Below are 15,271 nucleotides of genomic sequence, written 5' to 3'. Positions count from 1 at the left end.
TCAATCCATCCTCATTCCACAAGTTTGCCAAATCGAAATCAATTGCTCGTCCCTGAGCTTCTAATTCCAGAAACCCTGGAGCAAAAATCTCGATTTCGTCCTCCTAGTCTGCTAATTGAAAATGGTTTGTTGTGAGATCTTGCCTTTGTATAAGCACGTCCACGATGGATAAAAGGGGCTCGGCCATATTGATTCTAATTCAATGTCAGATTTTTCAACCGATATCAAAATAGAGGGATCTTACGGTTCATTCTCATAAGGAGCCGCGAATGCCCTTCCATTCTCATAATCAAATAGCTCTGAAAAAGCCCAGCCCAGCCCATAACGATACTGTATTATCTGAGCAAAATTCCAAGGCAGTAGATCAGCATATTCTCCTATCTCCCCAATAGGTTTAAAAGTCATCACCGCCACCCGCCCTCTGTTTAAATGGTCCTGGTTAATCACGGTATAGGGAGTAGTTGAGTATTCATTGGGGAAAACCACCGTGCCAGAGTGGGTCATAGAGACAGCGCGGAAGTCAGCTGGGTGCAGAAAGAGGTTGATCAACAATTCGTGATGTGAAAAAAAAAAAATTAGTATACTCTGGTGTAGTGGATGAGTCAACCAGAATATCGGGAATTTGAGAAGACTCCCGGCTTGCATGACATAGGGGGTGGGTAGCTGCTCTATTATTGTGGAAATATAGAAGAATAAGGCATTTGACCAAGCGTATATAGTTATCTGCATGGTTCTCCTTATCCACTGAGGCTAGGCAGAAGAAGCGTTTCCGGCTGGATCTAACCTTGGAGAGAAGATGTGGAGGGTAGTCCAATGCCGAGTTTCGTGAAGGAGCGCGTTCTTGGTAAGACTAGATTTTTCTTTTAGTTCGACTCTAGACAAATGTAATCGCTTCATATTTGAATCAATAGCGTACATCTCGAAAAGCCTGATCGGAGGAGGCCCATTTGGTAATGAGTGCTCGTCGTTGCTGCATTTCCTCATCAATATCGGTTTTTGCAACCCATTTCTCCTAATGATAGATCAGTACTAGCTTGCTGCAATTCATAGGATTAAAATGTATGCAGCATGGTTGTGAAATTGAAGGATTATACCTCTACAAACTGACACCATCCTTTACATTCCTCTTTCTAATCCTTCCAATCTTCTGGTCCAATGGTTAATTCCCCAGTTGGATGAGGACGGATAAACGATGGAATGCCGCCTGGCCACAGATTTTCAGGCGTGAGAATTGGTTGTAACATTGCTGAACTGGACGTGGCCCGACAAGTGAGATGATACCCGACAAGTTGTTGAATGGCAAATTTGTTGGTCTGAGTTTGTTCAGCAATGTCTAAACACAACTTATTTCCAGAAAATCTTGCTTATAAGATCCCCGGCTAATAGCACGGCCCGATCTATCACACCAGAATTCTGAAAATTTTTTGTTCCCTGCGTAATCCCTGGATATTAGCTAAAAGCATAATTATTTTTAAGCTCCCTAACAAAAGTGCTTTTAGAAAGAGAGATATAAATTCATTAGCTAATTAGAATTGTATAAAATTAAAGGAAACAGTGGGGCATTGGCGTGTTTATATAATATATAGTAATGGTAATTTCCGCGGAAATTCCAAGTTATTTACGGAACTTACTAGTACTTTTTATGAACTCCAGGTCGTCTGTATTTGAAAGACCAAAGATTGAGATGTGAATTAGGGTTGGGCCCAATGAAATCACCATACCTGGCAGTCATCCACTACGTAGAGATTTGATCTCTGGGTTCATAAAATATACTTAAGCACCAGTTGTCATGCACAAGGCCATGGAATTTTAAGAATAGTACTTGGACGTGGAATTCAGTGCTTAGAGTAAGTAGCAATTAGGGCTATGGACATGCGTACGTTTTTGTTCAACCACCTTGGAATAATCAAGATCTGGTAAATCAAATAGTCCAAACTGAGTGACCGAGGATTAATGATTGCTTCCCAAATGAAGCTCATATGGCATACTTGAAGTCATGATTATTCTCCAATTCCTTGGGCGGTGCCAGTTCGCCTGTGGCCAATTTCTTGTTCTGGAAGACGTAATATTGTCTCATAGCAATCAATGCTACCAACAAAAGCCCCTGACAGATCGCCACGGTAATCAAAGCCGGTGCATATACTGGTGCGTACTGAGCCCTGAAGACGGCACTTGAAAGAATACCACCAATATTCTGCCCACCAATAAACAGGCCCAATGCGACGGCTCGTGAAGACGCGTTGGTCAGATTGCTACTGAGCCAAAGGGGCATCAAGAGTTCGGGCATATATGTACCGAAGGTGATCATGTAGGTAAGGAAATATCCCACGTGAGTATGATGGACGAGGTCGAGAGTAGCAAGAAGAATAAAACCGATCATGGAGACGATCAAAGTGCAGAAGGATACCAACGCACGTTGTTGGTAGCGATCGGACAACCAAGCGGAGACGATCTGTACAAACGCGGCGACAAGGTTGGGACCGACGGTGTACAAGTTACCTTGAGGTGTAGATTGCGCGATTCGCTTGACCATGGTCTGGTTTGATTATTAGCACAAGCAGGGAGAAGTAAAGCCATGAAAAGCTTACCGGAAGAAAGTTGGAAGCGCTAGCAACACCAACACCACATAGAAAAGCCATAGCTGCAAAAGCCCAAACTTGCCATTTTCGAACAACCTGGAAAGCGACATTCCAAGAGATCTGACCAGCCCCTTCCAAGTTGGATTCACGACGTAAGCGAATCTGTGCAACTCGTCGCTCTTCGTCGGTAAACCATCTCGTGTTAGTATCCCGGGGTAGGATGAAGAAGATTATGACGGCGAGGCCGACGGTCATGCCACCCTCGATGAGGAATAGGTATTGCCAGCCCTAATAGAATTAGCCTCAGACTGTCATAGTTGGATTGGGTGAACCTACGGTCAAAGACCGATGCCACTGAGAAACATCCCATGAAATCAAACCGCTTGTTGCGCCCTTGTTCGGAATATTGTCAGCCAAGAAGACGTTATTACCCTCAAAATTGAAAAGAGACGTACAGCAATGAAACCGGTAAACCCCCAAGCCGCAGTCCTCAAACCAAGTTCCTTTCTTGTATAGAACAGCGAGTAATACAAATACACGCAAGGCATGAAACTGGCTTCGACCACGCCAATGAGAACTCTCACTGCTAGAAGACCGCCAAAATTTGTAGTGGAAGCAGTGATCATGGAGAGCGATCCCCAAATCCCCATCATAATGGGAATGACTCTAGCAGGATTGAAACGTTTTGCAAGGCTGAGAGAAGGTCATTAGTCTGGAGTGATCATCAACGACGATTCCGGGGTGTGAAACTTACAGAGCTGCGGGAATATTGCACAAACCGTAGGGAATATAGAACAGAATGAGGACAAGTGAATATTCGTTGTCTACAAGGCCGAGGTCTGTCTCAAGTCCCATTGTTTTCGCGTTTCCCAAGTTTGCCCGATCGAGTGTATGGCTGTAATAGACAAGAGCTATGTAGTTATGGCAAAACAGAGTTAGCCCTTGCTCGGCACGACTTTAGATGTCAACAGTCCTATTTATACATACCACACATTGGCAGAATGAAAAGATCGAATTTCCGAACCAAGGATCTTTCAATTTTGGGATCGACATATTCATTTCCAGTAATTTCTTCATCAATGCGCGTCGAGATATCCTTTTCCGGATCTGTAGGGACGGACAACACGCTTGGCGAGTTGGCAACTTTGATGTCGGTCATGGTAGTCACAAAACTGTACCAAGTATCTGGGTAGAATAATCCAGGAAAAACCTTAGGGCAAGCAAAGAATTTGGTGTTTGAAAGTCTATGTAACCTGACTTAAATTGTACCGACGATAACTATCATTGGATAGGTCGGGCACTATTATACCTTTTGCTCCCGAAACGAGTTCGATAGAGTTATAAACAAAGAGACCTGGCATAAATTCAACATTGACTGACATCTACAGAGAATTTGGAAAGATCCATAAAGCTTCAACGCAATCGCGACAAAGATGTCGCAATTTGCCACAGAAACAGCTAGTTGATTGGTATGTTACCCATCATTATCTTTCTAGACACAGGCCACGCACTAACACGAAGCGAAGAAACCTGACAAAAGTTGACGATTCTAGCACTAAAAAGTTGATATCGGTTCAGTCTCCACCCCTTTCCGTTTCTCGCGATGTTGAGTCGCCGTCTCGGTGACCCGGTGGTAAAGCCGGACAGGCATGAATCAGGTTAATCAATCAGGTGATTACCAATAATTCTTAGAACTTTGGGTGTCTACTCTTGACTCATGTAGAAGTCAATTTACCATTTCATCGGCCCATGGCGTAGTCTGATGAGCCCTATCATGGTGGGGTGGGACTTGACATTACGCTTCTGACCATTTTCAATTCATATTTCAGACTTGGATATTTTCAAATTGAGACGATTCTCCGCCAAGCAAATATTTTCATAAAATACATCTCGTCATGGCAAACCATTTATCGAAGATGAACGTCGACCTCCTCTCGGTGGTTAACACGTCTCTAGTTTCATACATCAAAGCAATCGCTCTTGTCACTATCCTCATATTCCTGCTCAACGAGCTATACCGATGGTCCATCCGCGTTCGGGGAATCCCAGGTCCCAGAGGTCTTCCTATCGTCGGAAATCTTCATCAAATTGGCAAGAAAGTTATACCACCTGAACAATACAGATTATGGTCTTTGAAATACGGCCCTGTATTCCAGATTCAGCTAGGGAACAAGCCCATCTTGGTCATCAACAGCGCAGCAGCCGCGAAGGATTTACTGATCAAGGAGAGCGGTTCGCTGAATTCGCGGCCTCTATTCTATGTGTTTCATAAATTTGTTAGTAAAGAGATTGCGAGTATTGGGACTAGCCCTTGGGACGAGAGCTGCAAGAAGAGAAGAAAAGCGGCTGCTTCGGCTTTGAATGTGGTCCAGGTTGACTCGTACGCTCCGGTAGGCTTTGTCTCATGATGTTCGAAAATACCAACCATTAAAAACAATTGACTGATTGAGGACTTAGATCTTAAGATTGGAGTCAAGTGAATTTATCCATGAACTGCGCAAAGCATGTGATAACGGTCGCACAGCATTAAACTTTTTATCTTATGCCCGACGATTTTCTATGAATCTATCCTTGACACTCAATTACGGAACCAGGTAAATTGATATTTTCTTCTGTTACATTGGAAGATTGCCGTGACTGACATGCAAGTATGTAGGGCCGACAATCAAAAAGACTTTGAGGGTAATTCTATGATTACCGAAATCAACGATGTTGAGAGTAATATTGGCAAATACCGGTCGACTTCAAGTAACATCAAGAACTATGTGCCGCTGTTACGCTTACTTGACCCGATCATGCTCATGATTCCGGGAAATCCCCTGCAGAAAGCATTGGATATCGGACGACGACGTCTAAGATACCACGGAGCACTTTTAGAGGGACTGAAAACGGAAATCAATCAAAAGACCGACAAACCTTGTATTCAAGGCAACATGCTAAAAAATCCGGATACGAGAAGTTTGACGGATTTGGAGCGTCTCAGCGTGAGCCTGAGCATTATGGCGGTAGGTTAATCTTCTATCAGATTCTGTATCAAGAGCGCGAAACTAATTACTTGCGAGTTGCGAGCCATAGGGCGCCGACAGCAATACACCAACGGTTGCGTGGGGAATTATTTTTCTGGCTCATCATCCAGAAATACAAGAAAAGGCCTTCCAGGAGATCAAGAAGTCCCATATCCTTGACGCTGATCCATTTGGAAACGGTAAAGTACCGTATGTCGATGCCGTTACCAAGGAGCTGGGTAGATACTACACAATTCTTCGCCTCGCCATGCCGAAAGAGGTAACAGCACCAGTTGTGTACAATGGCGTTACGATCCCGAAGGGCACTATGATCATTCTGAATTCATGGGCATGCAATCGAGGTGGGCCACTACTATGCTTTTTGATTCGACAGTGCTAACCTGTCATATAGATCCTGAACTATTCGAAGATCCATATGATTTCAAACCCGAACGCTGGATCGCAGGTTCCGAGTCGCATCAACAAGCCCACCAATTCGCCTTTGGAATGGGTTCACGTATGTGTGTGGCAGCGAACCTAGCGCATAAAGCCCTCTATCTTGCCTTCCTTCACCTCATTGCGCATTTCAAAATTCTCCCAGCTACAGATGACGAGCCAGCTAGTGTGGCAGATCCCATTACTGGCGGTGGGGGAGCTAGTTCAGTATCGACGCCACCGTTACACACGCGGGCAAGGTTTGAGCCACGCAATGCGTTCAAAATTGATCTCTAAACTAAGATAAATTGAATATAAGATCACAATTAATAGAGCAACTGAGATGTAGAGACGTATGTATCTAGAGTTAGGGCTAGGGCTAGGGCAAAATAAGAGATAAGACCAGCAATCGGACGAATCACAGTGCCCCTCAAACTCTAAATTGACGATATCTGCTGCAAGATGGCGTGATCTTTATCTCTCCTTTTCTCGTCCACATCGCATCAATCCCGATGTAGACATAATACAACATGATTTATTGTAACGGAGCCTCCGGCAATGAGTCGCCGATAGAATATTTTCTTCATTTCAACCCCCCTTGACCACAACTCCTAGTCATCCAGTGTCCACTCTTAGCCTCATACCCGAGCTGCCAATGTCGATGACATGCCGCACTCCCCCTCGCAGCAGGAAAAAGCGCGCCTACCACGTCCCGCTGCCTTAGCTTGTATCGAATGCCGACGAAGACATCTCAAATGTGACGCGAAATTACCTGTGTGCTCCCGATGCCACGAAGCAGGCTTCCGGTGTAGTTACTTGAAGTCGAAGCGAGGGGGCAAACGCAAGTATTCCCGGTCGGTTACAGATTCTGCTGTGGGAGATTCTTCGCCGGTCCAACATCAGCAACGACCTCAATCACCGCAACGGCAGTGGATGGATACATCGCCTGCAGCTGCGTTGATATATCTAAATCAGTCACGGCCGACGGCCATATTGTCTGCGGATTTGACGAATACGGACAGTACTGCCGGTGTTCATAATCTTGATGCGCAGTCGCTGGTTAATGTGTCGGTAGCTACCAGTATCGGTCATGCTACTCATGCTACTGGAGCTACCGACGTAATCGTATCATCTTCACCTCAGTCACTTCGTTCTTTACAAGAACAACGGGTCACACAGGACAGCGATGGGGTGCTACGAGGTCCCGCGGAGGAGACGCTAGTCGAGCTTTACTACGAAAACTTCCATCGCTCCCATCCTATATTATTTCCCAAAAGGGTCTATGATAGCGGTCGGCGATATCCAAGTTACTTGAATGCCGTGGTTCAGTACATCGGTAGCCATTATTCCGTCATTTCCGCAGCACCGCTCAGAGAACTCGCTGCGACCGAGCTTGCTCGAACTATTGGCAGTGAGAATTCGCCACAAATTGTTCAAGCTAGATTGCTCTATGCAATTGTGTTACATGGAAATGGCGAGATAAAAGAGGCTCGCACCCGGCTTCATGAGGCTATAGACATGGCCCTTGCAATGGGCATGAATAAAAAGGAATTCTCTAACTTTTATTCTAGACAAGGAAACGATTTGGACGCAGAGAGCATGAGACGAACCTGGTGGGAACTATACGTTCTTGACGGTTACCTGACAGCTATTGATCCAAAAGGCCCATCCAGCTTCCGCATGAATTCGATTAGTAATGATGTTGAAATGCCTTGCGAAGAAAGCATATATGCAGAGGGTAGAGCGCCAATGCCCCATCCTTCATCGCGCCAAGAACTTGAAGCACGTATCTTTGGAGAGGTAGACTCAGAAGACACGACCGATCTCTCTTCATTCACATATCGTGTCGATGCAATTGATCTTATTGCTCGGGTTCTCGCTGTTAGAGACCCAAATCGTGCACATCGTGATAAAGCGCAGGCAGTTGACAACACTCTCGCTAGCTGGGCGCACTATCTGCCGTCCAACAAGACCGATATTGTTAATGCATACGGCGAGATTGATGAAATGTTACTGCAGGCGCACATGATGGTACAATTTGCCGCAATATTGCTTCACTTCCCACGCAGTAACTTGATCCTTGACTTTTGTGCTGACCCTGAAGCAAATGACACTTCTTGTGTTGACAACCTTCTCTGCGGTCCGATCTCGCATAAACTGCCGCCATCATCCACACGACATATTCATGGCATAAAGGCCACAGAGGCCTCTAAACGGCTCTCAAATCTGTTTTCTATATGTACTTCGATGCAAAAGCACAGTCCTCTCTTCATGTTTGGTTTATCCCTCTGCGGCGTTGTACAGTGCTCGACTTTCATCGCTCATGTCCGATTCGACGGTGCCGGTAAATGTCTGGAACAACATCGCGACCGAGTCCGACTATTGAACGGTCTCTTGAGGTCTGCTAGCGAGACTTGGCCTCTGTCAAAGGTTATTCACCAGAAACTGCGAAGAGTTGCTGCAATTCTGTTCCAGATCAGATCGGTCGCTACCTCGATGTCTTCGGCACCACCGGTGACAGCTACCCAGCAAGATGAGGACGGGGCATCATCCGCTGCATATAATCCTGCTGTAGGGTTCGTGTCACAACCTAATGATTTTGCGTTTCAATTGGATAATGCATGGATGTCGATTGATGGGCAGTTCGGTTCGCCGGAGTTAGCGCCCTGGGTATGGGGATAGTTAGCCGGTGGTAAATTTGTCAAGGAATACTGGGCGATATCAACCTCATAAAACGTCTACAATATACTGAGCAAAAAAGACGCAATAATTCGTAATCGTGTAACTTAGCTACGTGGTCCTGGACTTGATTTGAAGTATCTCTCTAGGACGAATTTTCAAAACGATAATTGCGCGAATAACCACATGCGATCCATGAGTAAGGTCATTCGCCGACTTTCATTAAGCTAAGACATCCTTATCGATAATATTGGCCCGTTGGCTAGAGATGAAAATGAGTCCCCGAGTGAGTCGCCGATATGGTTGATAGTGTTAAGGCTTCTCCACTATCGGAGTGAAGCCGATGGAGCTGGGAAGTATGTACGCAGTGTAGCACGCAAAGCTGTCGTGGGTCACATGTATGGGGGGAAATAGAAATGACAACCAAAAATATTTTTCAGAGATTCCAATCAATCTTCAATAAGCTTGTTTAGAATCGATTGATGATCCTATCCTCTGAGCTATCAGCATGGCTACCCTGAACACCAGAGGAAATGGCCTAGCATCGAACGTCCTCTCATCAAGTACAGAATCCAGTCAAGCCGTAGTCTTGTCTGGCGCAAGAGGGTCTCCAAACTCACGACGAGCCTGGCTCTTCGGTCTGGGTACACTAGGCGTCATTCTCACCAGCGTGCTCCTCAGCCCTTTCACATCTCCCCAAGAAAGCATCCCAAACATCGATCCCACCGACTACGCAGCTCGAACAAAGCATGTTCTCAGCACCACACCTCTTATTGATGGTCACAATGACCTTCCATATCTGATTCGTACGGAGTTGAAGCATCAGATCTACAATGAACGGTTTACGTTCAATACGGGGCTTTTGAGTAATACTGACCGGAAGAAGTTGAGGGATGGAATGGTAGGAGGGCAGTTTTGGTCGGCTTATATTCACTGTCCGAAGGATAGTGAGACAAAGAAGGATGTTCCGTTAGACGAGGCTACCGTACGTTTTAAGATCCACTGGGAAAGGTGATATTCCCACGTGGGGTTAATGCTCACGATATCTTTAGTGGACACTCCGCGACACCCTTGAACAAATCGACATCACAAAACGCTTTGTTGACGAGTTTCCCGACCTTTTCCAATTTTGCTCAAACTCGACATGCGCTCGTGAGGCGTTCTCAAATGGCAAAATCGGCAGCTTCATTGGCATAGAAGGCGCGCATCAAATCGGCAATTCGCTCGCATCATTAAGACAATTATATGACCTCGGCGCGCGATACATCACGACAACTCACAACTGCGATAATGTCTTTGGTACGGCGGCGAGCAGCGTATCAGCCGGTCGGGAAGATAAGGGACTTACTCTCTTTGGAGAAGAGTATGTCGCAGAAATGAACCGACTGGGTATGATGCTTGACCTGTCGCATGTATCTCATGAGACGATGCGGGATACACTGCGTCTCAGTGAAGCGCCAGTCATATTCTCGCATACAGGCGCATATGCGCTTTCCAAAGTATTACGGTTCGCGCCTGATGATGTTTTGAAAGCTACCGCTGAAAAGGGTGGTATTATTATGATTACGTTCATTAATAGGTTCTTAAGACCTGATGATCCGGACGCAGCTACCATTCATGACGTTGTTGACCACATCTGGCATGTCGCTCAAGTCGCTGGTTGGGATCATGTTGGTGTTGGATCCGACTTTGATGGAACGCCTGTGACTCCCAAGGGTTTAGAGGTATGCAATTCATCACGTTCTCATATTCGATTTAGACTCTAACAAATTATTCAGGACGTCTCGAAATACCCCCGTCTGGTAGAACTCTTGATGGAACGAGGTGCAACAGATGATCAAATCCGTAAATTTGCTGGTGACAACATTCTCCGTGTATGGAGCGAGGTTGAGAAGGTTGCTCAACGTATTCAAGCTGAGGGCCGGAAACCTAATGAAGCGATTTGGGAAGGAAGAACTTGGGTCAGGAGCGAGATGAGTCCGCCCATTATGTTCAGGGATAGTATTGGTAAGAGGATTCCAAGTTACTTGGGTGATCCCTGATTTATCTATTCATTGTTTTGGGGTCGTGAAGCGTATTTGATCATGAGTGATGAGAAGATAGAACAGTTTCGCTGATAATGAAGACTGATTCTGATGTTGATTTGCGTGCTGGTATGTGTCTATTATAATCCGAGATCACTGGTGCGGAAAGCAATTTATGCAATTATACAGCCCACTACGGTGGTAAAGGTGATTTATGGGCTGAAAAAATGATGGAGGAGAAGGGCATTAAGTAGACGAAGGGTCCAATATCACCAAAAATAGACTGCAGGAAAAGCCGAGCCGAACCCCGCAAAGTGCTCAAGCGCCGTGGAGCGTGCGGGGAATCCGGGAAACTAACCTCGAGGAGATGGCCTCATTTGATTTGACGCTGGGTTTTCTGTGAACTGTGATGAATGAAACATTTATAAACTGTGAGGCTGTGCCTTTTCTTTTGTGCGCGCTATGAAGGGAGCTTGCTGAGGATATTCAATTCCAGTATCATCAGTTGTCAGATTAAGCATGGCTTCCTCTCAAGTTGTACAGTCGCATGGTCCCTTTCAGGGCTTACCTACTTATCCACAAACGGCGGAGCTTTCGAACTTGACTGCGGTAATAACTGGTGCTAATGGCATGTCGGGGTATCATATGGTTCGCGTGCTCGCCTCTGCGCCGGAGAGATGGAGCAAGATCTATTGTCTGTCCCGCCGATCGCCTCCTGGCAACTTCTTCGAAGACCTGGGGCAGGGCGCAAAGAGAGTAGAGCATATTTTGGTGGACTTTCTGGAAGAAGAGTCAGAGATTGCAGACAGATTGAGGGAACGGATCCAGAAAGTGTATGTAATGCACACTCTTTACAAGAAATGAAAATCGTTTGCTGACGCGTCAAAGGGATTATGTTTTCTTCTTCTCATATATGCAGCCTCAGCAAAAAGGCAACATTTTGGGCATGTGGTCAGATGCCGAGGAATTGGCAAGGGTCAATTGTATGTAACATGTTCCAACTTCCATCAAGATCACGGAAAAGGCTAAAGATAGAGGCAGCAACGCTCATCAAAAACTTTATTGGTGCTCTACGTCAATCCGGCCTGCAACCTAAACGGTTCTTGTTGCAGACAGGGGCGAAACATTATGGCTTCCATATAGGACCAGCAACCAACCCATCATTCGAGAGCGACCCGAGGATCCCATTGGAAGCCAACTTCTATTACCCACAAGAGGATGTGCTGGCTGATTATTGCAAAGATACGGGCGTCGACTGGAGCGTCGTTCGTCCATCATACATTATAGGTGCTGTGCGTGATAGTGCTTTAAATCATCTGGTCGGACTCGCTATTTACGGAGCTATCCAAGCACATCTGAAGCAATCTCTTGCCTTCCCTGGTGATTATGCTGCTTGGGACCGTGAGTACTGTCAAAGCACTTCGTTGCTGAATGCCTACTTTGAAGAATGGGCTGCCTTGACACAGGGAGCTGCTAATGAAGCATTTAACATTCAAGACGGACTTCCTTTTACATGGGGACGATTCTGGGTCTATTTGGCCAATTGGTTCGGGACGACATGGACCCCCCCGGAAGAGGATGAGTCTAAGTATCGAATCACTAAATCGAGACACGTTGGAACACCACGAGGGTATGAGCTTGAGCCTCGTAGATAACTTGCGGCACCAATGCTAACATGCTCTCTACATCTGACAGATACGGCCCCGTTGGCGTAACGCGTTCTACATTCAGCTTGCAGGAATGGGCTGAGCGTCCAGAGGTACAGCAAGCATGGAAGGAGCTCGCCGAGAAACACGGTCTTGTGATTGATCCATTCACCGAAACGAACCGCACACAGATTTTTGCAATGACAGACTCTGCAGTCATTGGAGGCTGGGCACTTTCACTTAGTATGCGAAAGGCCCGCAAATTAGGTTTTTTGGGCACTGTGGACTCGTACGAGACAGCTTTCAACACCATCCGCGATCTGGCTCGTTTGAAGGTTGTAGCCCCCCCGGTTAGAGACAAGTTTGAGGATTGATCTATCCATTTACCTAGTACGTATCTAGTTGTTTTCATACTTCTGTCAGTACAGCCATAGGTAGCCTTGAAAGAGATCTGAGAGTAATTATTTATAGATTTTTATTGGCATAGGAGTGCCTTCCAGGCCTGTGAGAGAGCTGTTATGGTGCACACGGAAGCATGGGTTATGCAAAGGAGGATCATGTGGAAAGGTATCTCCGTGCCCAGTTAGTCGGGAGATCATTTGTAATTCTATTTCGGAGCATCTATTAGCTTTATCAAACTCAAATTGGACAACTTTGTACTTGATAGTTAAATAACTCGTTTGATACAACGCATTGCTCATATATATTCATTGGTACTGATAAGGCTACTGCTGTTGATCCGACCCGAGGGTGATCGGCATGCCGAAAAGGAACCCCTCCGAGACCCGCTTATCAATGTTAGAAATTTGTACGCTGTTCCCCTCTTTTTCCATTTTTCACAGACAACAAATATCAATCAAGTTCAAGCCAACGGTGAGATGTCCGAGGTGATTTCAGATATAAACCCCGTACCCGACTCGAAAGAAGCCGTCGTGAGAGACAGTGAAATCGGAATCGGAAATAGCCGTGCCTATCGTCCCACGAAATGGCAGAGTAACCTGACTTTATTGAGCTGTGTAAGTGCTTTGATCACTTTTTTTCATATATAGTAAATAATTAATTGTGACTAGTACATAGCCAATTTCAGTGATGGCTACCAGAATGGCCTGGCCAACCCCACAAATGTCATATTCAAAATGCTGCTCGGCGCGAAAGGCTATCCAGCTGAGATACAGACGAGGATCAGTAACTCGCTTTTGATAGGTGCCATTCTGGGTGTCATTGTGTTTGGCTATGTCACTGATATGGTATCCCGGCGCGCCGGTCTGCTCTTTACTTCTTTTCTAGTCACCATCAGCACTTTAATGGCAACTCTTGCCCTGCAAGTACCTAGCTCGAACATGTTGTGGTTCTTTGTAATCGTCCGAGGTATTTGTGGCTTTGGTGTGGGAGGTGAATATCCGCCCAGTGCAGCAGCCGGTTTGGAGGAATCCGATGATGTGAGAAGAAAGAAGCTTGACCTGTCAGATCAGAGTCTAGGCTAATGTTTTCAGTTTGCTCGCCGCTACCGAGGGCCGATTTTTATCTCTTTCACAACATTGATGGCTACAGTGGCTTCTCCTGTTCAGATGATCATTTACCTGATCTGTCTGAAGGCAAGCAATAACAACCTACCCGTTACTTTCCGTGCTCTCTACTCCATCGCAACTATCCTCCCAGCTATTATCATGGTTCTCCGGTTTTTCATGGTTGACTCAACTTTGTATCACCACTCGAACTTCAAGTCGCAAAAGAAGAAACCGCTGCGTTTCTATTGGCTTTTGATCTGTCGATACCGTTTCCGACTCTTCACTACATCTCTAGCTTTTTTCCTCTACGATTTCATCAACTTTCCCAATGGGATTATGTCAAGCACTATTATTTCATCTTTGGTGAAAGATGGCAACATTCAAACAAGTGCAATTTGGCAGGTTATTCTGGCAGTTCTTCCGGTCCCCGGTGTTGTCGTCGGTGCTTGGCTTAGCAATGTTGTCGGTCGACGGTATACCGGTATCATTGGGTTTGCTGGGTATGTAGTTTTGGGGTTTATTATCGGTGGCACGTATTCGAAATTGTCGAATCATATTGCCGCCTTTGTCGTTCTCTACGGTCTATTGCAAGCATTTGGCCACATGGGACCTGGGGCAACTATCGGCCTGATCAGTTCTGAGGCTTTTCCGACTGCGATGAGAGGGATGGGATATAGTGTTTCCAATGCTTTTGGTCGGACTGGAGCCGCGGTAGGTACTGAATGCTTTACGCCGCTGGAACAAGTTGCAGGCAAAAGCTCTACATTTTATCTTGCTGGTGGTGTTGGTGTGCTTGGTATGATTGTGTATTGGTTTCTGCCGGAGAGTGGAGATGTCAATCTGGAGGAAGAGGATGCGAACTTGGCTAAGTATATGGCTGAGCATGGGTTTTCGATGAACACTGACATCTGACTCACCTCCGACACGGCACAAATTGATAGCTATGGGAGGTGGAACATTGCCACACGTTTGATCAACCAGAGATCTTGTTTGAAATGATGAAAGCATATTTATGTTGCATTTGATTTAAATCTACATATATGCAACATTTCACACCACCACCTCAGCATTTTTTAAGCTAATGAATGATTGTAGAATTATTCGAACTTCAGCACCATCCACCATATCCCATCGATGCATTACATTTTCGTATGTCTTCATACAGAGTACAAGCCCAGAGCAGAGAAGAGTTGTTTGGTGAAACTAATGATCCCAGTTTGACTCGATCTGTAAGATTACTCGATAATAATGCATTCTAATGTCATTTACAGTCGGCAATGCTGTCGTGAGTGAGTATTCCCTGCTCGAAAACTTTTGATAGAACTTGCATAATGCAGGCCGGCATCTGAGATGTGAGTCTTACCATTTCATGCGCCGAAGATTGCCTACTAAAGA

At 45.6% G+C, this 15,271-nt stretch overlaps 5 protein-coding genes across 5 annotated transcripts; 4 read left to right on the top strand and 1 right to left on the bottom strand.

The window, feature by feature from the left end:
• Positions 1-1,975: 1,975 nt before the first annotated feature.
• Positions 1,976-3,738, bottom strand: BHQ10_001938 (uncharacterized protein; the record flags this gene model as incomplete). The annotated part of the gene is made up of 6 exons (XM_040874028.1): positions 1,976-2,536; positions 2,589-2,867; positions 2,916-2,972; positions 3,035-3,272; positions 3,334-3,490; positions 3,567-3,738. The coding sequence occupies 6 exons, from the start codon at positions 3,736-3,738 to the stop codon at positions 1,976-1,978; spliced, it is 1,464 nt and encodes a 487-aa protein (XP_040730443.1).
• A 736-nt stretch (positions 3,739-4,474) lies between these two features.
• Positions 4,475-6,316, top strand: BHQ10_001937 (uncharacterized protein; the record flags this gene model as incomplete). Its single annotated transcript, XM_040874027.1, has 5 exons — positions 4,475-4,969; positions 5,037-5,173; positions 5,236-5,584; positions 5,655-5,946; positions 5,997-6,316. 5 exons carry the CDS (start codon positions 4,475-4,477, stop codon positions 6,314-6,316), a joined length of 1,593 nt encoding a protein of 530 aa, XP_040730442.1.
• Positions 6,317-6,952: 636 nt separating this feature from the next.
• On the top strand, positions 6,953-8,701 carry BHQ10_001936 (uncharacterized protein; the record flags this gene model as incomplete). The annotated part of the gene is made up of 1 exon (XM_040874026.1): positions 6,953-8,701. One exon carries the CDS (start codon positions 6,953-6,955, stop codon positions 8,699-8,701), a length of 1,749 nt encoding a protein of 582 aa, XP_040730441.1.
• A 505-nt stretch (positions 8,702-9,206) lies between these two features.
• BHQ10_001935 (uncharacterized protein) lies at positions 9,207-12,742 on the top strand (the record flags this gene model as incomplete). The annotated part of the gene is made up of 7 exons (XM_040874025.1): positions 9,207-9,683; positions 9,751-10,422; positions 10,477-10,705; positions 11,258-11,555; positions 11,611-11,705; positions 11,764-12,352; positions 12,418-12,742. The coding sequence occupies 7 exons, from the start codon at positions 9,207-9,209 to the stop codon at positions 12,740-12,742; spliced, it is 2,685 nt and encodes an 894-aa protein (XP_040730440.1).
• Positions 12,743-13,246: 504 nt separating this feature from the next.
• On the top strand, positions 13,247-14,788 carry BHQ10_001934 (uncharacterized protein; the record flags this gene model as incomplete). Its single annotated transcript, XM_040874024.1, has 3 exons — positions 13,247-13,384; positions 13,439-13,807; positions 13,862-14,788. 3 exons carry the CDS (start codon positions 13,247-13,249, stop codon positions 14,786-14,788), a joined length of 1,434 nt encoding a protein of 477 aa, XP_040730439.1.
• Positions 14,789-15,271: the final 483 nt, after the last annotated feature.

This window comes from Talaromyces amestolkiae, assembly GCF_001896365.1.
Source record: "Talaromyces amestolkiae strain CIB chromosome Unknown scaffold2.1, whole genome shotgun sequence".
NCBI lineage: Eukaryota > Fungi > Ascomycota > Eurotiomycetes > Eurotiales > Trichocomaceae > Talaromyces > Talaromyces amestolkiae.
Note: the sequence above shows the minus strand (reverse complement) of the source record. Positions and strands in the feature narration are given on the sequence as shown.